Source organism: Filicampus tigris, chromosome 7 (genome assembly GCF_054856515.1).
Source record: "Filicampus tigris isolate MCC_2025a chromosome 7, RoL_Ftig_1.0, whole genome shotgun sequence".
Lineage (NCBI taxonomy): Eukaryota > Metazoa > Chordata > Actinopteri > Syngnathiformes > Syngnathidae > Filicampus > Filicampus tigris.
The window spans coordinates 12,556,677-12,580,407 of record NC_141223.1 but is presented as its reverse complement, the minus strand read 5'-3'; the positions used below and the strand labels follow the sequence as shown (position 1 = coordinate 12,580,407).

The 23,731-nt window shown below is 42.8% G+C and overlaps 1 protein-coding gene across 11 annotated transcripts in view; it reads left to right on the top strand.

Moving 5' to 3' along the window:
- Positions 1 to 22,903, top strand: part of tenm4 (teneurin transmembrane protein 4) — a 212,835-nt gene extending 189,932 nt beyond the window's left edge. For all 11 annotated transcript variants that reach the window (XM_086035405.1, XM_086035407.1, XM_086035403.1 and 8 more), the window contains 5 exons: positions 2,604 to 2,839; positions 7,538 to 7,834; positions 8,875 to 10,489; positions 17,034 to 17,176; positions 19,547 to 22,903. In XM_086035405.1, the coding sequence (XP_085891531.1) occupies positions 2,604 to 2,839; positions 7,538 to 7,834; positions 8,875 to 10,489; positions 17,034 to 17,176; positions 19,547 to 20,305 (3,050 nt within the window). In that variant the 3' untranslated portion in view covers positions 20,306 to 22,903. The remainder of the gene's footprint in view (positions 1 to 2,603; positions 2,840 to 7,537; positions 7,835 to 8,874; positions 10,490 to 17,033; positions 17,177 to 19,546) is intronic.
- The last annotated feature ends 828 nt before the right edge of the window (positions 22,904 to 23,731 follow it).

Below are 23,731 nucleotides of genomic sequence, written 5' to 3'. Positions count from 1 at the left end.
TGCTTACATTGTGACATTCACAAAAAAAATAATTCACATGGCATGTCGGGATGCACGTGGTTGGTGTGTTGTATGGCTGTTAGGATTATAACGGGGTCCTTGGAAAAAACTCTCGCCTATTAGGAGTCCCTAGACCCAAAAAGTTTGACCCAGGCACCAGTTCGTTCAGCTTGAATGTTATTATATATTTTTTATCATGTTCCCATTGGTCGACTCATCTTTAAACTTTTAGGACAGTTAAGAATGTAAACATGTATCTTAAAAACCTTGAGTGTACAAAAGCTTGAGATAGCGACACGTTGACCCTGGAGCCAATTATTTCCCATTATTTCCTTTGGGGAAATGGCTGGATAAATCAGCAAATTGGGAGGATGACCAGCGTCCTGGAATGTGCTGTCGTGTTGTAATTAGGCAAAGAAAGTATGAAAGAGTGCAGTATCAACTTTTCTTCTACTAACCGATTCGATTCTGAGATTATTATCCTATCATGTGCCACCCGTATACCCACTGACATTACTGTCAATCACCATAATGATAATGAGGGTTATTATCCGCATCACCTTTCAGATGGTAGAATGTCATATATATATATATGCTCACAATTTATAGCGAGCCGCTGTAAAATTTTAAACTGAACTGTGAACTTCTAACGATGTTTTCAAACAAAATACGAGTGACATCTGTGAAGATGTCGATTAGGAATGGATTAACAATGCAATGGAATGCTCAAAATTCAATACGATTTCCAAGAGCTCTGAACTTTTGACGGCTTCATCTTAAAGCCGCCGGCCCGCACACATGTACTAGCGCGGGCGCCCCAGTTCAGCGGCATTTCCAGCCTCGTTTGGCCTCCGAGGCCCCCTACAGGCCCCATGTCGACCTCCCGTGATGGAGAGAGGAAAGGGCCGATGAAAGGTCAGCCTGCCAACTGGACTCATTTCTTTCTCTTGGCAGCACAACACAACACAGCAGAGCGAGGGGAAGGCATAACGCTCGCATGTTGTGCTCGTTGTTTACCGTCTGGAAAGGAAGCGTTCCACACGCTTAAACCTGTCGTGTCGACACGTGGGAATGACAATGTATGTTGTTGTTTTTTTTTTCCCCAGGCCCTTCTACGAACTCATTAATGCTTTACTAGCCATTAGGAGCTACTTGGTGAAGATAATCTGCTCGCTAGTTTTTTTTTTTGGTTCCCCGATGAATGTGCATGTGATGAGAAACAACATTACGTCTGGATGTGGCGCCGCATCATAAACAGCGGTCATGTCCGACATTATTTATTTGTTTTGTTTTCCACGGGTCAGCTCAGCTCGCTTTTCCTCTTGATGGTGTTCACTCTCCTCCAACATCACCCGAGGCTGCTGCAAAAGTTGTAAAAAAAAAGTTTAAGGGCGCTGGGAAAGCCGCTGGCTATTGATCCTTGTTGGGCCAGGCGCTGCGTTATTGCAGAGTTTCAGTTAAATACTGCTGCCGCTGCTAAAGGTTGTTATTCTTTTCTTTTTTTTTCTATTTTGCTGAGCGGCCGTTTTAGCTCATTACGCTGTGCCCTGGCTCAGATGAATATTAGATTATGTCCTCTTTCGTTAGGCCTGAGATGCACTGATTGTCAGAGGTTGCTAAAGTAGCTACTCACACTTTGCACTGAAGTAGAAGTACAGATACTTATGTGAAAAAAGGGGGGTAAGATAAAGGTCGAGATTCAGCTCCCGTACTTTGAGAGAGTCACAGAGAATGCGGTCCAACTTCAAGAAAATGGCAAGGCAAGGCAGTTTTATTTAGATAGCACATTTCATAAACAAGGCAACTCGGCGTGCTTCACACAAGCAAAGGCGCAACATCTGCAAGCATCTACAAACACAACAGTTAACAACATTCAAAAGCAAAGCAGAGAAAACAAAAGTAGCATACAAAAAGTACTAGAATGTTCGTTGACAATATTTAAACTAACAGAAAACTTTAAAAACATTTAAAGGTAAAGTAAAGAAATAAAAATGGGTTTCTAAAATATATAAAAGAGAAAAAAAAAGATTTAAAATTGTTTAGAGAACCTTAATCAAAGGTATGAGGAAAAAAGCTACATTTTTAACCTGGATTTAAAAGCTATTGGCAGTTTATATTCCATTTGTGTGCAGCATAACGGCTAAATGCAGCTTCACCATGTTTACTTTGAACTCTGGGCTCCACTAATTGACCCAAGTCTGCAACTGTCAAAGCCCTACAAGGTTTATATCCAATCAGCATTTCATTCATGTATTCAGGACCCAAACCATTTAATGATTTATACACCAGTAGTCAAATTTTAAAATATATTATACAGCTAATAGGGAGCCAGTGTAAAGCCTTTAGTACTGGAGTCATATGTTCTGATCTCTTTGTTGTGGTCAGAACCTGAGCTGCAGCTTTCCAAATGAGCTGCAGCTTTTTGATGCTCTTTTGGGGGAGTCCAGTAGGCTCATGGCTACTGCATGAATGAAAGCATGGATAAGCAGACTCACCCGAGTCACATGACCTAACTCGAGTCAGGCTCGAGTTGCTATTTTTAGGACTTGCGACTTGACTTGACTTGGAACTTGGTATCAAAGTGACCCTTGAATATCTTTTAGATCAAGTGCGCAACAGCTACTTCATCGGCCTGGATGGCTCGTTGCGGCTGGCCTTGGCCAACGGCATGGAGGTGTCGCTGCACACGGAACCCCACCTGCTGGCCGGCACGGTCCACCCCACCGTCAGCAAGCGGAACATCACGTTAGCCTTGGACAACGGGCTCAACCTGGTGGAGTGGCGGCAGAGGAAGGAGCAGGCTCGCGGCCAGGTCACTGTCTATGGCCGTCGGCTACGGGTAAGAAGCCTTTCTTTGACTTGCTGAAATGGGATTGGGCTTAGAAGGTAAAGTTTTCTAACCGTATGGCATCTGTAAAGATGACACTTAGTGGATTTGAAAGCACATTTGTGTTATGTAATTTAGTGCTCTGAATGTTCACCATTTTTAATCATGAACTTATAACTTGTAATATAATGTTAGCATTCTGTACCCTTTCAAGATTACCTTTAGAGTGGTGTTTAACATGCATTTGCATTACTCAGAGGCACCTGAAATGGTGGCAGATGTGTGCCGACTCCAATTTGAGATGGAATGTGATCGAAGAATTCCGAACACAGCATAATTAACTGTCACCAAGTAACCGTAATTAAGTGTAACTAAATAAAAGTAACTGAAGCAAAGTAAAAAATAAGCAAAAAAGATCAGGAAAATCCTCCTAGAACATCTGAACTTGATCAGAAAAACTGTCAATTGAATAGGGGTGTGTAGATTTTTTTATATTTACTGTATATTGCTCAATGCAAAATTGCTTTAGCGCCATGCAATAAACAGCACATTTGTGTCCCCAACATGCCAAAGGAAAGCCCTTCATCTCAGTGTGTAGCAACAACAGAATCTGAAATAACATTGCTTTTCTGCTCCAGCAAATGTTTTTTTTTTTTTGTTTTTTTTGCTTTCTTCTTTTAATCCAAGTCGACTTGCACATTGTCCAGCAGGCGACAGTGCTAATGGGGAGGTGCCACTTTGTCTGTCATCGGCTGTTCATTTAATGGCCCCGCTGTCCCTGTGGAAGTGCAAGCGTCTAATGTATGTTACAGACAATGGCCCTCAGGGGTGAGATAGGGAAACGGGAGCAGCCTAATAGCCATGGAGCGGGCAGGGATGAGCAGAGCTGGAATCATTGAGCGACCTTGAGTGGCATGTCAAGTGATATTTCGTGGGTGGCTGGCTGGGCTGAGCGTGTGGCGAGGAGGTGGGGGGAGGATTAGGCAGCTTCTGACATCACACATCTTTGAACTCCAAAATGAGACCGGGAGAGATAAACTATTTTGGATTTTGGGTGTCGCTTGCTGTTTGTTGTGATTCTCAACTTGACAATTGTCATTTCGGCTCGCCCCCCCTGGCCGGTCGTCACGCTGTTGATTTATGGTGCAGAGGTGCCGCGCCTCTGTTTGCTCACACGGGGTGACCAGTTAGTTCAACGCGCTGCCATGGCCACAGAACAGACAGTGGTGGGAAAAACACTAAATGTTTGACGTTGACGCATTTTAGCAGCCCGGGGCCAATGTTACAAAAAATAAAATAAAACATTTGACATGGACCACAACGCTATAAAAAAAGAAAAAAAAGGAGTGTTATCCTGAAAATCGTGTGCGGCGAAAAAGTGAGGGGTTGCAACACCCACCATCCCCCTTGGGTGTTCCCTCCCCCCTCCCCTGAAAACTACTACGACTAATAATTTAGAATTATACAGAGCTTGTGTAAATATTTCAATAACAAAATAAATTATTTAAAATGAAAATGCTAACAACATTTGTTTTCATAATTAATAAAGTGAATTTATTCGATTTTCCAGTTCCAAAGCTAAGTACAAGGGCATATCTATTCTAGATGGACACGGGGCTGCAGGCTCCCCCCAAATTGCTGAAAAAAACGAATTTTCCACTTTAACAGAAAGTTGTGATGCAGCAGTTTTTTTCTTTTCTAAATAACTACAACAAATAAAAAATATATTAGATTGGCAGTGGCAAATTTTGATAACTGATTAATCGCGATTAATTGAAAAAAATGTAAATGAATAAAATTACAGTGGTCAATGCAATGTGGTCAATTTTTGCTATTTCTGTTCATCAGAGATGCAAGTAAACTTATAGGTTTTTTTTTTTTGCACTGATTCCGAATCTGCCCGCATTTTGTCTTTGACGCACGTTTTTCATATAATATTAATATTAGTAATCATAATAATAACAATAATAACATGTAATACAGTAATATATTTCAGAATATTTATGAATTAAGGGTTCAGTTCAGCAACAGGTGGATTTTTTTCTGAAACATCAAAGCTATAAATTACAACGCCTGGTAAAATCTGTATTGTGCAAGTGTTTATAGGTCAAACTTATAAACCAAAAATTAAAATATCTCAAAAACCTGTGCAAAAATTGCAGATTGACACACCGTCACCCATTCCATCATCCATCCATTTATCCATATATTCTGTCAGTTCATCTGTCTTTCCATCCATCCGTCCATCTTTGTACAGGCCACATTTTTTACAGCATTTGCATTCCCATCTCATTAGCATTTAGCTCCATAGCCCAATTGCCGATCAAATATTGAAGATTGCGTAAGCAGATCACTACCAGCGAGGACAAAAAAAGCAAATGATCTTAGAATCGTATCTTCTAATATCTATCGTATTCTATTAAAATGAATTGTTTTTTGGCTCCACTCGAATACCTCCGTTTACTAAATGATGTTATAGAAGACAACAGCACAAGATCCTGGAGGACAGTTTTCAAAATGTAGTGTTGTAAACTGTCTTTTGCAGCTTCCCTCCTTGTTTCATGGCCTATTTCCTCCTGACTCCGTCCGGTTTGAAAGAGCTCCTCGGAGTGAGTTTCCCCCGTCCCTCAGGACTGTTGAATCTGCGCTTGTAAGAGTTTTCCTTTCAGCCCGTTGAACCTTTGACAGACCGCATCCTGACACCAAAACATTTTTGTGCTGCTTTTTCACGGGTTCATTTCCGATTAGTGCCAATGTTTTTGGACAGAGACCATTAACATGAACAAAAATTAGCTCTTTTTTTTTTCAAAGCACCTTGGAATTACTGGCGAGTTCTGTAAGGACAAAATCAATATGTCTTTTACTTTTGTTTGCTTGACGTTGTCGCACGACATCGACTGGCCTTGGTTCGAGGGGAAAATGCTTGTAACTGTATTGTGTTGTTGTTGCTGTGGTGCTATAGAAAAATACTGAAAAATGAGTTTTGAAACTGCAAATAGGCTCAGTGTTTGCTTGTGCTTATATCACAACATTTCATCACTTTGGTGTGCAGAGTATAAACGAAATTGTGTTTTAAGAGAATCTAATTTTAAGGCGAAAAAAGTGGCTAACTTTGCAAATCTGTTGCTTTCTCAGCGTAAAATGTAACCCTCTCAATTAGGTATCTGTGATAGTAATTGCCTCTGGTGTAATTGTCCCTTTACCGATGAGAGACATTAGCATGTTTTTCGCGGCAGGAGATTAAAAAGTCAAGTCTTCCCCCCCGCACACACACACTCACACACACACACACACACACGCACATTAACCCACTCCTCAAACCGCTCTATCCGTTGCGCCCTGCTCTTTGGTGTGATCCTTGAAAGCGGCGGAAATCCTCATTGATATGTTTTTTACGTGCACACCGGAAGCAAAACTGTGCATTGCATTTTAATTAAAGCAGTGTTTAATTAAAGGCAAAACAAGTCCCCCATTTTCTTCTGGAAGGTATGGCCGATGTGGAAATTTGATTTGACTGACTCTCTGACATCTTTCATGCTCAGGCTTCCACATTTAAGGTTCTCCACACAAGCACCATCTGGTTGCAATGGTTTTAAGTTTGGTTTTATTGGAACTTGAGTTTGTTTTCCGCGCCTTTGTGCAATTCAGTGGGTCAGGCCCTTTGCGCTGGAAAATAAATCATAGTATGTGTGTATTTTGTTTGCTTGAAAGGCTTTGTTGTTGTGTTAGGACAGTGGTTCTTTTATACGTTTTGTCCATATTTAAAATGGGTTCTTTGCCATACATCTGGTTAGGAACTGTGTGGCACCCAAGTTGCACTGATGTCAAATCGTGCCCTCCTCCAGCATTTAAGTTGCCCATTCCTGCACTAGGGGTTGAAGGACTAGAGATTTTTTTTTTATTGACTTTAATGTAATGAAAGTCGAGTCAAAGTCGATTCAACGCTGGTGTCATTGATCCTTTTTTTTTTCAACACAGTACAGCACTCCCCAACTTGTTTTTGCCATGGACCAGTTTCACATTTAGTCATATTTCAGCTTTTACTGCCACGGAATCCAATAAAAACTCATTAAAATGGTATTATTAGTGGGTGCCCTGCACATGTTTTTCTTTTCAACAAGCCGTCTGGTCTCATCTTGTTGTCTTTAGAATAGCATGTTGTAACAGGGAACATTGTTGCCAGGCTCCAAATATTGAACATTTTTCAAGATCACAGACAATAGTGTGAAAACACCCTCAGAAGCATATAGCTGACTATCTGAATCTCACTTGGTCTTTTTGTCCGTCATCTTCCCTCGGACAAAGCCCTTTGACTCCATGCCAAGCCCACCATGACCTTATGGATTACATTCTGTCTTTCTAAATCCGACTAAAGCCCCAAAACACCTTGTCCATCTTTGTGCCAGTTTACCAAAGATCCAAAATGAGAGTAATCAGCACCTGGCACTTGTTTGCCTGCATGCAGTCAGAATGGATTTAATGATCATTGCGGTCTTAATGGTCTCTGCATGATTTGGATTGCTCCCACAATCATGCTTTTTTTGTTTTTTTGTTTTTTTTAACCCACAAACAAAGAAGTTAGTTAATTAAAATATAAAATCACTGCAGTGGATTCTGCAGTCTATTTGAAAATCACTTGTTCTGTAGACTTTCCTGGTTGAGGTGGACCCAGCCCATCTCATCCGACCACCTCTCTTTCTTCCTCCACAGGTTCACAACAGGAACTTGTTGTCTCTAGACTTTGATCGAATTACCAGGACAGAAAAGGTTTATGACGACCACAGGAAGTTCACGCTGCGGATCCACTACGATCACGCCGGGCGGCCCACTCTCTGGGCTCCGAGCAGCCGCCTAAATGGGGTCAACGTGACCTATTCGGCCAAGGGCCACGTGGCGGGCATCCAGAGGGGCACCATGTCGGTACGCATGGAATACGACCACAAAGGCAGAATCAGCTCCAAGATATTTGCGGATGGTAAATCGTGGAGCTACACATATCTGGAGAAGGTAAGAATTGTTGGTGCCATAGATACAGGAGACATCATATGTTATTTATTATAGTTTCATACTTTAATTCATTCCAGCAGTTAATGTGCTGCGTTATCAAGTTCCAGCACAAATATCAGCAGAACTTATAAAAACCTGTTGGTGCATGTTGACGTTACGCTTTTGTTACTGTAGTCTGCCAGAAAAAGTTCAACCCCGAATAGCTGGGATGAGTGGCAAAGGGTAATGTCATATTTTATTCTCAATTGTGTGTGTGTGTGAGGGTGAGTGAACGCGCGGTTATTTGCTACCTAGACAAAGCGACGCGTTAATGGGAGTCAGTCACCTTGATACGAGTCAATTTTCCAGCTGCCTTTGAAAGTATTAAAATGCCAGAATTCCGGTATCTTTGATTTTTGCTGTGAATTAGCCCTCACTTTGACTCCAAAGTAGCAAAAACCTGCAAGTGATGGTGCCACTAGAAATCTTAATTAAATTGCTGTTGAAAGAGAGAATGAGAGAATGAGAGAATGAGAGAATGAGAATGGTGTTGGTGTTTCTGATCTTGCTTCACAGTTTGATTTGGCAGCATCAACGATCTGTATTGTTCTTCAGAACAAAGAGGCAGAAAGGGCATTGAGGTGGCTGAAGGAGTGACTGTTTTAAGGAAGCAAAGACCTAAAATTATAGAATACAGAAGAATTAGTGTGGATGAATGAGAAAGAGTTTGGTGATAATAGTGTCAGTGAGACTAACATGCAAACAGGCTATGAAGTTGAGCTGTGATTTGGTAGCAAAAACTCAGATATTTCTAAGATAACAAAATAGGCGGATGACCAAGCACATTAAAACAAGGTAAGAATAAATTGATTCTGGGGCTAGAATGGGATAACAGTCTTTCCATTTGTTTTAAATGGGAAAAATGATTTGATGATTGATGAGCAAATTAATTAAGTTCTTGAACTGAGGTTCCACTATACCTTTTGAGGAAAGTCCTAACCTGGAACTGTATATCCTTATGCTCTGATCATTTATCTGAACCGAAACATGTTGTCTTGCAGTCCATGGTGCTGCTGCTCTACAGCCAGAGACAGTACATCTTTGAATTTGACAAGAACGACCGACTCTCGTCCGTGACCATGCCCAACGTGGCCCGTCAGACCCTGGAGACGTCACTCTCTGTGGGCTACTACCGAAACACGTACCGGCCTCCCGAGGGCAACGCCTCGGTGCTGCAGGACTACAGCGAGGAGGGCCAGCTGCTGCAGACCACCTACCTGGGCACGGGTCGACGGATCATCTACAAGTATGGCAAGCTGTCCAAGCTGCTTGAGATTCTCTACGACACCACGCGCATCGGCTTCTCCTACGACGAGGTGGCCGGCATGCTCAAGACGGTCAACCTGCAAAGCGAGGGTTTCACCTGCACCATCCGCTACCGCCAGATCGGTCCGCTGATTGACCGGCAGATTTTCCGATTCAGCGAGGAAGGCATGGTCAATGCCAGATTCGATTACGTCTACGACAACAGCTTCCGTGTCACCAGCATGCAGGCGGTCATCAATGAAACGCCGCTGCCCATCGACCTGTACCGCTACGATGATGTGTCCGGCAAGGCGGAGCAGTTTGGGAAATTTGGCGTTATCTACTACGACATCAACCAGATCATCACCACGGCTGTCATGACGCACACAAAACACTTTGACGCCTATGGTCGCGTGAAGGAGGTGCAGTATGAAATCTTCCGCTCCCTCATGTACTGGATGATGGTGCAGTATGACAACATGGGCCGCGTGGTCGCCAAGGAGCTGAAGGTGGGCCCCTACGCCAACACCACGCGCTACACGTACGAGTACGACTCGGACGGCCAGCTCCAGGTGGTGTCCATCAACGACAAACCTCTGTGGCGCTACAGCTACGACCTCAACGGCAACCTGCACCTCCTCAGCCCGGGCAACAGCGCTCGCCTAACGCCGTTACGCTACGATATCCGGGACCGCATAACCCGCTTGGGGGATGTCCAGTACAGGATGGATGAGGATGGCTTCCTGCGGCAGCGAGGCAATGACTACTTTGACTACAACTCGGCCGGTCTTCTGGTGAAGGTGTACAATAAAGCCAGTGGCTGGAATATCCGCTACCGCTACGATGGCCTGGGCCGAAGAGTGTCCAGCTGGAGCAGCGTTGGCCACCACCTGCAGTTTTTCTATGCAGACCTGTCCAGCCCAACCCGGGTCACCCACATGTACAACCACACCAGCTCCGAGATCACATCGCTGTACTACGATCTGCAGGGCCACCTGTTTGCCATGGAGCTGAGCAGTGGTGACGAGTTCTATGTGGCCTGCGACAACATCGGCACGCCTCTAGCCGTGTTCAGCGGCTCGGGCCACATGATCAAGCAGGTGCTGCACACGGCGTTTGGCGAGGTCTACCTGGATACCAACCCCGGCTTCCGGGTGATCATCGGCTATCAGGGCGGCCTGTATGAGCCCCTCAGCAGGCTGGTGCACATGGGCCGCAGGGACTACGATGTCCTCGCCGGGCGCTGGACAACCCCTGACCACGACGTCTGGAAACGTCTCAACAGCGGCCACATTGTCCCGTTTAACCTGTACATGTTCAAAAACAACAACCCTCTCAGTAACAATGAGGAGATCAAGTGCTACATGACGGGTAAGTCGCATGTTGTTATAGAGGAGTGTTTCCTGGCATTTACTGAGCAAAGGCACATATTATAGTATTTTGCATTAGAAAAATATATGCATCGCTAGAGTTGTCACAAAAAATGGCAGTGAAACCCAGCTATTTGTGGGGCATAGCGACTGAGCCCTGCACAATATTTGGAATTTGTGCATGAATGTCACAACATAGCGTGACATGTTACTTAAATTACTTTTTTTCTATTAGACAAGGATATGGTCTGAACAAGTGAGCTCCTTGCCTCAGTTCAACATAGTTGCTTGTAGGGTTGGGCGTCATTTGAATTTGGACGAGTCCAGTTCTTATTACTAATTCTGGCATTCAATTCCGGTTCCTAATGAGTCTTGATTCAAAGCATTATATTATTTTTGAACAAATCATATTAATTCTTTGTGCTTTATTTTCATGAACCTCTTACTGTTTGTGAACTTTGCTATGAATTACTCATAGGGTTATTTTTTTTACCAGTATGTTAATTTTTATATTTTTTTATTATTTTTCACCAGAGCTTTATTTTTTACAAGTTCAAGAAAATAAAATAATGCAGCAGTTTGTCAAAGTTGGTTGTCAGAAACGCTAAGGGAAGCCAGTTTAAAGTCACGCATTCGGTCACAGTCATGGATACTGATGTTAGTATTAGACATAAAGCTTTAACATATATAAATGAAAAAGTACAGTAAATGGTCACTACTTCACATATTTCATCTGTCCTGAGGGGATTACTGCAAACAAATTTGCCAAGGCCTCATTTCAAGAACATTTTTTATGTGAAACATTTATATGAGAATATAAATATCAATATGAGGCGCAGGCAACCTCAACCTACACTCTCTCCTGGTGTCCACGGGGTGGGTGTATGTAGCTGAATATAAATAGCAATGCCGGCAGATGTTGGGTGAGTCCCACCAGAACGATCAATAATGCATATACGTTTTTTATGGCGCTAAAATTACACGTCAAGGGGGAAGAGAGAGCCACATATCTCGCTCCCCCCCTGTTTGTGAGAGTGTTGCTGCTCGCCAGCAGTCAGTGACACTGACTTCAGGGTGACAGGGAGCCTCAGAACATCGCACAATTTGGATTCACATACAAATATCTGCTCTGGAAATCACACCGACTGCTGAGTGCGTGCAGCTGTATTTGGGTGAAATGTTGTTATCAGCCGCTGTCTTGATGTCACCAGAGGACTCAACAGAGTGAATCACAAGTTAGAGATCAAGCATTAAGGTCACTGAGAGACAAAAAGGCTCCACAGTATATTCCCTTTTTTTATCTGCCTCTTATTTACACTTCTTTCCCCGCGTTGCGGCTTGTTTGACCGAGGAAATGTGCCGTGCTGATGACAATTGGTTGGCTATGATGCTAATTAGCACATTAAACAGCACCAAATTGTACCTGCAAATGTCACTTTGGAGCTGTTATATTCTACTCTGGGCTTTTAAATCTCCCCGCTAGCAGTGTGCGGCTGCATGAAGCTCCGTCTCTGTCTCAATTTGTTGTGTCACTGAGATATGCCAAAGATTATTTGGTCTGTTTTTTTCTTTGGGGCACCACTTTTTACCCCTGTAGGAAATAATGAAAACAGAAATAATCCTTCCCATGGTTAGATTGATTTAACCTTTATTTAAGTGTAGAGGCCATGAATGAGGAAAACATAAACCATTATTAATAGTAAAATGACTCTGGGAGATTGCTCCCTCGTTAGTGGGAAAATATGTTAAATTGACTTTTTACTGGCTTGCATAAAAATACAGTATCCCCCCCCTAGCTTTGCCACAAAAATAGCGGAAAAGCATGGTTAATAGTTTAAAAAACATGAATGCAATAACTTGTGATTTTGCTTCCATTTTTCATGAGCTGAACTCAAAAGATCAAAGACTCTTTCTATGTACACAAAATACCTACTTCTCTGAAATATTGTTCACTCGTTCATCGAAATGCATGTTAGTGAACACTTTTGCAGAGATAATCCATCCACCCCACAGGTATAGCATATAAAGAGGATGATTAGACAGCATGATGATTACACAGATGTGCCATAGGCTGCTTGCAATTAAAAGCCATTTTAAAATGTATTTCACGGTATTGGAGACAATGTTATTATAATTAATAAAACAAGGGAAGTAATTACATCGTAAAATTGAAAAAGGTTTTTGTTAACAAAATGAAATAAAGACAAAAGCTAACTGAAACATATGTTTTTAAAACTAACAACTAAATACAATTCTTGTGAAAAGTTGTAGTCTTTGTCAATTAATATCATACATAAGCTTTTGGGGTTCATTTTAAATGTATTTATTTTGGTATCGTTGTACAAACTATGACCGTTTTGGATAAGTTAAAAAAAAACACACAAACTTGAATTTGAGAACAGACCTTGACTGTGTGTGGATTAACGTACAGGCAGGCAGTTTATGTACTCAAAGGGAACAATTCTGCGATCACTTTATAGCTTCTCGCTTTGTGCTAGGGAGGAGGCAAACGCTCAGAAAAAATGCACAGAGAAGTGGCAGCAGAATGGATTTCTTGAAACAGTCACCAGGTTCACTCATCACAGCATTTAACTGCTTGAAGCCAAACAACATCACCGTCGCAATTGTCTCAGCCGCGTCTCACTCACAAATGGTTTGTGTGTGCATTGTGTCTTGTTGCAATCATAAATAACAAGGAATCTGTGGTCTCCTATTGAAAATAGCAAGGGAAATAAACATTCTTTTTTTTTCCCGCTCCACTTTTTTACCATTTATGACTGAATTGTGATTGGATGCTGAGCAGATGTGTTGATTTACAGCTGCGGAGGGAGCGCCTAAACTGTGATTGATGCCACTGGCATATCCATCCATTTAATTAAATTACCAAGGTCCACTCAAACAAATTCTTATTAAAAAAAAAAAAGGAGAAGAAAAAAGCCATTTGTCTGGTGCTGTCAAATGCAGGTGGTAAAAGGACTCTTCTGCTTAAAATAGGAGTTTGCAAAACCTTCACTAATTTACTACTGTCAGGTTTTACTGACAGTTTTAACAAATTTGACAAAAACATGTTTTTTTATTCCAAACTTCTTTAAGTAGAAGTACGGATACTTTTCAAATAAAGTAAATAATACTCTGAATCGCTTTTGTGGAATAAGAGTTAATCCGCCCGTTTTTAGCCATCTCTGGGCGATTTTGTGACTTCTGTCGACTAAAAATGACATCACAACGGCTCAGGGCAACGGCCATTCACGGCTGACCTGTATTCTCAAACTGAGCCATGATTGGCCATTACCTGAACCCTGAGCAAACACAGTTTTTTCAAGAATATGTTCCCAGCAGGTCCGCAAGTTGAAACATGGCATTCTGATTAATATTGCGTTTGTGGAATATGAGTTAAGCAGCAAAACCCACTCCTTTTTAGCCATCTCGGAGCGGCCATTTTGCCACTTGCTGTTGACTGAAAATTACATCACAGTTGCACAGGGCTCAGGTAACGACCAATCATTTTTCATCTTCAGAAAGCAGGTGAGTCGTGTTTAGACACGTGGAGGCACATAGAACATATTATTGTGAAGAAATGTTTTAGGTTGACTTCAAACTTAAATAAGTAGTACAGACTAAAGTACAGACTCTGAAATGCACTTCAGTAAAAAAAAATAATCAACTACAATAACATTAAAAAAAAGACTAAAAAAAACTACATTCTGACAGGATAATCTGGATTGAAGTGACGATATGTTTTACAGGAGCAACACAAAACAACATAAGAAAACATGCTACAATAGCTAATGCTAACAACTGAAAAATCACGTTACATGTGTGTGTCTTTTCAGAATAGATGAATATAAGGCCATAAAGTAAGCTTTAAGATGCCACAAGACACAACACATTCACCACAATTTTTGGATCTGACATTATCAAACACTTCAATACATCCACAGATGTAGAATATCTCATGTCATCATTGCTAATTGTCCCATGTCGTTGCTATATAGAGCTTTTCTGTCTCTGTTTACGTCATCCACGGAGGTTGAAACAAGTCACTGCCTAATTTGACAAAGTAACAATTGGTACCATGTCCGCTGATAGTGTAGTGGTACACACGCCTGAGTTGTGTGCGGGCAGCGTGGGATCGATTCCCGCTCAGTGACAGTGTCTATGTGTGCCCTGCGACTGGCTGGCGACCAGTTCGGGGTGTAGTCTGCCTTCGCCCATTGACGGCTGGGATAGGCTCCAGCAACTCCCCGCGACCCTATATAGGATAAGCGGTTTGGAAGATGACATGACATGACATGACAATTGGTACCTATACCCATATACCAATGTACCTATATATTGTATTTCGCGATAAAAATAATTATGTATTGCAAAATAACGCAATGTTATTTTAGGAGGAGAACGAACGTCTTCCCCTTCCGGGTCATAGTTTTCAGTGTACAATGGAGATGGCGTGACCTATCAGCTTTGGATAGATTTTTACATGACCTGTCAGGTTTGGATAGATTTTTAGAGTCTAGATATGTCCCAGACAAGGACATACTTTGCATGCAAAGGGATACGGTTTGTACTCAATGTTAACAGTCAACAAAACAAAATTGCTATCCCCCTTCTTCCTTGTCAGTAAAATGGGCATCCACTAGAGGGCAGACTATGCCTGTGAGAATAATACTGCAAGGAGGGAACGCACATGAAAAAGAGCACTCAACAGTGTTGTGCAGGCTTAGCCATGGCTGCTCTGTTGTATCGCGGCTGCTCTGTGGTATTGCGGAAGAGAACAGTGGTCTTTCTTTTTGAAAGAACGCAACACAACACGCCAGCTGGTACTTGACCCGGTTCTTGATGAATAGTGGGACAGACAAAAACCCACTTCTATCCTAGCTTAGTCTGTCCTTTTTAGAAGACTTCTCATGCTCCGTCCGTCCCTGGGAATACCCACCTCTGTTGGTGACCTCCCGCCACCAGGTAATGCAACACGGCAGTGCCAGTTTATGCCTAACCGTCCGTCTCGAGAACTCCTGTGATGTTCTCCATAAATGACGGCACATGGTGGGAGTAGGCCAGCCGCACCTCGAACCAAGCAGCGGGTGGGCCGGCTCCAATTTGAAACGTCACATTATCCTGCCAACTCCAGATGCCTCCCGCATCTCATTAGAATACAGAATATTCCCCAAGTCTCAGCTGCTCACAAATGACACCATATTATAGTATATAATTATCTAGCTCAGGTGTCGTTTGCCGTCGGCGAAGGCTCCCCCGCCGCGATGCGCACTGCCGAGTGGCACCTGCGAGACAGGACGTGAGTCAGTGCAGACGTCTGGAGGATTCATTGCAGCTTGTTTGTTTCCACAAACAAGTGCACTGCCAGACCGGGACCAAAAGTATGGAGTAGTTTAAAAGAAACGCGTTTTGCATTTTATTCACAATTCAAAACGGTTCCCAGTGTGTCTGTGACATGCATTATCAAAGTGCCCCAAGGATTGCGAATCACAGCACACTTCAGATCAGTGCGTCCCCACCAGTATGACATGAGAGGCGCGCCCGGGGAAAAGGACAAATTTCACTTAATTTTGTCTGAAAGTGATTATTTATTTACCACAAATAATGTATCTGTGATTAGCTGTCTATTGCAGCAACAACTAGTGAGACAGTATAATTAAATGCTATTTCACTAGATGGCAGAAGATTCAGTAAACCTCCGTCGCCACCTGTTACCATTCATACAACAGAATAATAGCTAAGAGGTCCAAACCTTTTGGGGTCGGGTGTCAATTTGTGGATGGATTACACCCTGACTCAAAGCCGTACAAAAGGAACGTCCGGATGAATGAATTGACTGCACTGCTCTGTCATTGGTTAAAACCACGATTTACTATGCACAACATGTTGCTACCCAGGTTTTCAATTTTAGCCATGTTTATATTATAGGTCAGTTTTTGGACTTTTGTAAGTGATTATTGGGCAAAATGGATTGTTGTGTGGTAGCAGGCTGTTCCACTTGTCCTGGACAAGAATCTGAATTAGGATAGCTTTATTGTCATTGTTCCCCCACGGTGCAACGAGATGGAACAGACGCAACCCGTTCAAGAGAAATCGAACAAACAAAGACCAACAGGGGCGCTACAGAACGGGTGCCTGCCGGGTCGCCTTTTACAGCGCCCCGTTTTCTCAGATGAAAAGAAAAGAAAACGGGGGAAGGGGGAGGGGGAAGAAACAGTCAGGGACCAAGATCCTGCATGGGAGCACAGCATGGATTTAGATTTAAAAAACACCCAGCAAACCGGCACACATGAATACACAACATACGGCACCTCCAATACTAGCACATGTAAAAGTGGGGTGGTGGGAGTATCGGGCGGGGAACAGCCCAGACGCACTGAGCAGGCTGCAGCACCGCCAGGCGCTCGCTACTTGGTTATCGGTATCGGTGAGTACGCTAGAGGGAATACTCATGCTGGTATCGGTCTGAAACGTGGTACCGAACATCGCAATTAAAAGTACAATTTTGTTTTGGAGTCTTATTCGATTCACCGTCTCCTTCACTGCAGATGTGAACAGCTGGCTGGTGACCTTCGGCTTCCAGCTCTACAACGTCATCCCGGGCTATCGCAAGCCAAACACGGACACCGTGGAGCCGTCCTACGAGCTGGTCCGCACGCAGATCAAGACGCAGGAATGGGACAGCACCAAGGTGAGCCCTCGGCCCAGCTCTCGTCTTGACATCATTAGCAACCAAGACATGCTCTGTAGCCACAATCCCAGAGGAACTGGCAGCTATCAGGCCCCACAAACACGGCCCAGTGAGCCGGGTCCTGGCCTCTTGTCCTCATCTTGGGGATGGGGGTCAGGCTAAACAGCCCTTGTAATTGTCCTGCCATTAGGGAAATTCACTCCCCATTCCCTCCACCACCGGCCATTGATTTCATCTCAAGTCTTACACCCTCAGCCAAGGTCTGCGAATTAGCAGACATGCTCCGATTCCCGCGCTTTAGCGAGGCATTGAAAGTTGCCCCCACCTTCCCCCGTTCGCCTGAATTATTGAGGAGGCCACTGTTGTCGCGCTGGCTTCGGTTACAGCGAGACGAGCAAACGCCGCCCGTCAGATTGGTGTCGGCAGACACTCTGGCTGCCACCTCAACTCGGTGTCATCCATTAGTGAACAGTGATCTGACGGCCCAGCCGCAGTCAGCAGAGACGTTTCAAAATCCAGGATTTGGAAATATTAGAAATCTAAGATCTTTTTGGACTCAATTGATTAATCGTTGGATCGGATGAGGGCGCAAAATAAGATCATGGAATCATTATACATACAGAATAATACCAGCTAAAAAATACATTCAAATGCTAATTTGATGCTAGCATTGACTAAGAGCACAAAAACCTCAGCGGTAGCCGAGTATTTAGAAGGCCCCGCTCTTGTGAAGCCCCCATCATGCAAAAAGCCTTTGAAAACGTCACACCAGCAAACGTCTGCCCAATCCAATCCAATCCATCTTCATTTAGCTACAACACCTTCACAAAATGCCTTCTGAAAGGTTTAAAGCCATGAGTGATGCAACAAATAAAACAATGAGCCAACTAACCACATCTATAAAGTGGATATTAAAACGAAATGAAGACTTACCTCCATGACGCACGATCAAGGGTCCTTCTGCAACGAAGCATATCATCGATCCATATTAAACAAGCAAGACAACTTAATCCACCTCATTTTTTCGCTTTTCATAATAATTATACAACAGTAACACAATATGTAATATAGCAATTAATGAATTTTGTAATATTTATAAATTAAATGTTAGGGTCTGTAGCAGATGGATTTTTTTCCCTGAAACGTCATAACTATAAAATACAATGCATGGTAAAATTCACATTGCGCAAGCTTTTCTAGGTGAAATTTTAAACAACAAATGGAAATATCTCAAAAAACATAATGTGCTAGAAGGGAATCCCACTTTTGTTCACATCCAGCAAAGATTGCAAACACAGTTTGTGCTCTTGCTCATTGTTTGAACCTCACCCAAGGTGCCAATCTACAAAGCGGTAACGACAACAGAGGAAATGGCTTATTGAATCCAAAGACATTTTTGCATTTCAAATATTTCCAGGGGAGATATGTTGGGAAAAGTCATTGTCGTAGATTCGACGGAATAAATAAAAACGCTCCCCCCCCCCGCCTGCAGCCATGAAAGAAAAACAGGATGGATTTTTGTTTCCTCCACGATGACTCGCACAACACAATTGATTGTCAAGGTGGGGATGGCTAATCATGTTTGGCGTCCCTAAATTGTTGGTTTTCCAGTGATAACTTGATCTTTGCGGGGGTCGCTTATATCTATGTCAGTGGTCATTTTTAGCCAGCTTGAAATGTGGCCACTTAACGGGTATCATTTTGTATTTCGTCAAATGGAAGCTCTCACTCTCACTGGGGTCAGGATGGATTAGGACAAACAAACTAATAAATCTCTGTCATGATTATTTTCAGCAAACACTGCAGCTATGTGACCAATTCAGTATCCTTCATTTGATGGGAAAACTAGGATCTGTTGTCATTTACTTTGGCTCCACTGGCCAAGCATGAAAAATGGCTGTTGAGGGTCCGGACAGATGAGGTCCTGTGCTGTGCAAGGCTCGTATTTTGGGTCACGCCTGGGGCTGGATTTGTACCCCCATGCTCTGTGGATGACGGTACGCTCTGGGAGGTATGCCGTGGGGCGGTGGTGGCAAATGAGGCGGGGGGGAGGGGTGCGTTGGATTATCATGCCCCCCGCCCCCTCCATCTGCCCCATCTGCTCATGGGACGGATGACCCGGTCCCATTGATAGCACAGGATGCAAATACAGAGCGACGGGGCAGATCAGGCGTGCTGCTTGCCTACTCGTCTTCACATCCAACCCCGGCCCGGACCACCCCGAGACCTCCAAGCTACCATCGCAACTCACTCAATTAGTTGACAAAAACAAAAACCAAGAAGAAAGGTGGTGCTTTGGCAAAGATTTTTGTACGTCAGACGACAAGAATCCCCTTTTGCCGTTTGCTCATGCGTGTTTTTGCTTTCCAGTCGCTGCTTGGTGTTCAGTGTGAAGTCCAGAGGCAGCTGAAGGCCTTTGTGAAGCTGGAGCGCTTCGGCCCGATCTACGACGCCAAGAGCGCCGGCTGCCCCCAGACCGAGGCCAAGACGACGTTCGCGTCTGCGGGCTCCATCTTCGGCAAGGGCGTCAAGTTCGCCATCCGGGACGGACGCATCAGCACGGACATCATCAGCCTGGCCAACGAGGACGGGCGTCGCATGGCGGCCGTGCTGAACGACGCCTTCTACCTGGAAGCGCTGCGCTACACCGTGGCCGGCGTGGACACGCACCACTTCGTCAAGCTGGGCTCGGTGGAGGGCGATCTTGCCCTCATCGGCATGGCGGTGGGCCGGCGCATGCTGGAGAACGGCGTCAACGTGACGGTGACCCAGGTGAACGCCGTGCTCAACGGCCGGACCCGCCGCATCACCGACATCCAGCTGCAGTACGGGGCGCTCAGCCTCAACACGCGCTACGGCAGCAGCGTGGATGAGGAGAAGGCGCGCGTGCTGGAGGCGGCGCGCCAGCGCGCCGTGGCGCAGGCGTGGGCCCGCGAGCGGCAAAGACTGCGCGACGGCGAGGAGGGATCGCGCACCTGGACCGAGGGCGAGAAGCAGCAGCTGCTGGGCTCAGGGAAGGTGCAGGGTTACGACGGCTTTTACGTGGTGTCGGCCGAGCAGTACCCCGAGCTGGCCGACAGCGTCAACAACGTCCACTTCATGAGACAGAGCGAAATGGGCCGCAGGTGACATGAACGCGCTTGCGTGGCCTGATGGACTCTCACAGACGACAGTGGACCTCTTGCCAAAGACGCCGCCATTTTGTTTGTTTGTGTGTGCAGCTTGGTTTTGAATAGAAAATGGAAACAAACAAAAAAAAGACAAAAACAATGGGTTGCACTGAATATGTGTGATCATTCTTTACATTTTCAATCGGTAATTGAAAATCAAAAACTGAAAAAAAGCAACTGATTATTTTGTCATATTTTCTTTTTATCCAACACAAAAAATGACAGATTTTCGTTATTTAGTCTCAGATTAAAACTATTAAATTGAAAATTAGCTTGGATTTTAATTAGGTCTGTCACTATCAAGTATTTTTTCATCAATTATTCCATTGATTAATCACACAGCCTGATTAAAAACACTGCAATAGTTCCGAATCAATATTTATGACAAAAACATGAAATGAATTACATCATACTCACCAGAGATGCCAATTATTATGTATTCATTCAATTAGATCACTAGGTCATCAGCACTAGGCTACTGATTCTGAAGACCTTGGCCATATTAGATTGACATGACAGCACATGGAGGCTGAAATCTAACTGGACCAAAAAAAAAAATTTGACATACAAAGTGTACATAGTGTACACATGCTTGAAGCCGAGAAGCCAAGATAAATGCTACAAAATTAAGAGACTAGACTGTCTGCAGTGAATTAATACAATTTCATGGATCATGGCTACGTTAGCTTGTTAGCCGCCAGATGTACACACAGTTCTTCACGTATCGTTGCGCGATGGTTGACAGAAGAATCAAAATAATGGTGTTGTTAAAGTGATATGTAGTCTGCTAGTCGAAAACACTATGATTGGATAAACAAAAATCGTTAAAAGCTTCTGCGTCAGATATAACGCATGAAACCGATTACAATAACGTTTCAAAAACTTAATTCAGATGATGGATCATTTGATGAATCCTAGTCTGGATTGACTGTGATGGTTAACAAGCTAACTATTTTTACCGATGCTCGTTACCAAACATCCGGGTCACGTACAGCTGGCCAATTAAATATAAAAATCAAATTACGACCTGCACACCGTTTTTCCATCTTGTATTTATTTTTATCCGAGGCCAAAATTGAAACATAAACAAGTGAGGTGTTTTTTATGTGTTCGCCTAAAACAAACAATTTTCATTGTTCGATTTTGGATTTCCAGTTAACAACGAAAAGAATGAATGATAGGCCGATTGCTTTGTTCGAGAGCCCTTGACCTTTTTCAGAGGTTCTTGATCAGTCTTTGCCCTCCAACTGCGGCTGGTAGAGGATCAAAACCACATTTTTCTGACTTTGCCTCGTCGTACCGGCGGGCCATTGGGAGCCATTCGTCGGCTCAGATTGTTATGCCTCAGCTCGCCCCATTCTGCCTTTTTCCTCAGACAAGAAGATTCACTCTCTTTTAATCACCTTTTATTTTTCTTTCATTTTCTTTTTCTTTTTTTTTACTTGAAACTTGTTGTGAGAGACATGTTTCCCAGGCGAGGAGTCTTGTCAGTGTTTTCCTTGTGGACTGCTGAATGGTCAAAAGTGCTAAAAGAAATTAAAAAAAAAAAAAAAAAAAAAAACTAACTAATTTAAGGGATTTGCCAGCACTTTTTTAAAATTGTGTGTGTTTTACGTAAAAAAAATGCAAACAAAAGTGCTCCTCTGTCATTTTCACTGGTTACAAACAACCAACACGCAGGATCACTTCCTGGTTTTTCAGTTGATCAATCGTAATAAATAAGCCAACAACCAAAATTAATTTTTCAGACAAATGTGAGTCTGTTTCCCTTTTAACGTCCATTGTTGTACTTCACCAATAAACGATGAAAGGTGGGCCATGTGTGTTTTTACCCCTGAACGGTGACAGTATTCCCGTATGTGCTGCTTTTGCATTGCCAACAGGATGAAAGAGATGCTACGTGGACAAAAGTAATGACACACCACCTCTGAATCAACTCACAGACATGGTGGAGTAGTCCAAGCAATCAATTGCCCATCAAGGCCTGATTGGATGAATTTGGTTTGGCAGAAAGTCTCAAGCGCAGGTCAGGGTGTCCATTTTTGTCCATGCAGTGGGCTTTGCCTTAACGGAACGCAATGCACGGGACCAGCAGGTGTTCCTGGTTCTGTTTGCACTCAGTTTGACGTTCACTTGATCGATCCTTTGTGACGAGGACAATTGAAAACGTCACTTCGTGATTTGACTGCACGCCTCTTGATCTGTCTATCAAAAGCCTTGTGAGTCTTTTTTATGTCTGATTTATTTTATCATTTTGATTCGTACATTCAATGATGGCTGCACTGAGAACTGTTTTTTTGTTGTTGTTGTTGTTGTTGTTGTTGTTCTTTTTGTCCCGCCCGGCCCGCTAAAGTTCCAGACTCATTTAGTTTGAGTTTCCAACACTGTGTTTTTCTTTCTTCCTTCCTTTCTTTTTTCTCGGACCGTGTAAATACAAAGATGAGTCTAGCAGCGTGCTGTAAATGAAAAACATGCAAATCGCTTATTAGAGCTACATCCTGTGTAGTCTTATGAAGGTAGAACGAGAAAAAAAAATAAAGGGAATATTTTGTGTTTATCTTCTTGAGTTGTTGTGTTCTGTCATTGAAAAGTGTTCACAATTACAGCTCAATTGTTTTATGAAATGAACCAAAATATCGTCATGCTGGAGAAATCAAACTAATAATTTGGCCAACATTTGAAATTACAAATTTTACACATAATATGCAAAATTCGTTCAGGAACTGTTGTACTGGAGATGATAAAATGTTGATAAATATATATATTTGTCCAAGTTATGGGCAGAATAATTGTGACAGTCTAATTTGCCTCAAGGTATGAATAAGGTGTCTATATATATATATATATATATATATATATATATATATATATATATATATATATATATATATATATATATATATATATATATATATATATATATATATATATATATATATATATATATATATATATATATATATATACATATATATATATATATATATAGACATATATATATCGAGCTGGCTAGCTAACTAGCTAGCTATGACAACTTCTGGTGTGTCGTGTCCACCTTTTTTTCTTTTGCGTACTCACTAATTGCAGGAAATGAACAAAATAGTAACACATTAAATTGACTAAGAAACTAAATTGACTAAGAAACTAAGTTAACCTTTACTGAAGTTAAATGCAAAATAGTGACATTAGGGTTATGTGGTTGCCAAATGAATTGAAAATGAAGTGTGAGCTGCACTAAACCACTGTTAGCTGCCCTGGTGGTGTCAAAAGTGTTTTGTTGTTGTTTATTTGTTTGTTTGTTTTTACCTCATGTTTATTCTTTTCCACTCTGTTTTCATTCAAACGTGGGAAGACATGGGAGACTGTCAAAGTGTTCATGCTCAAT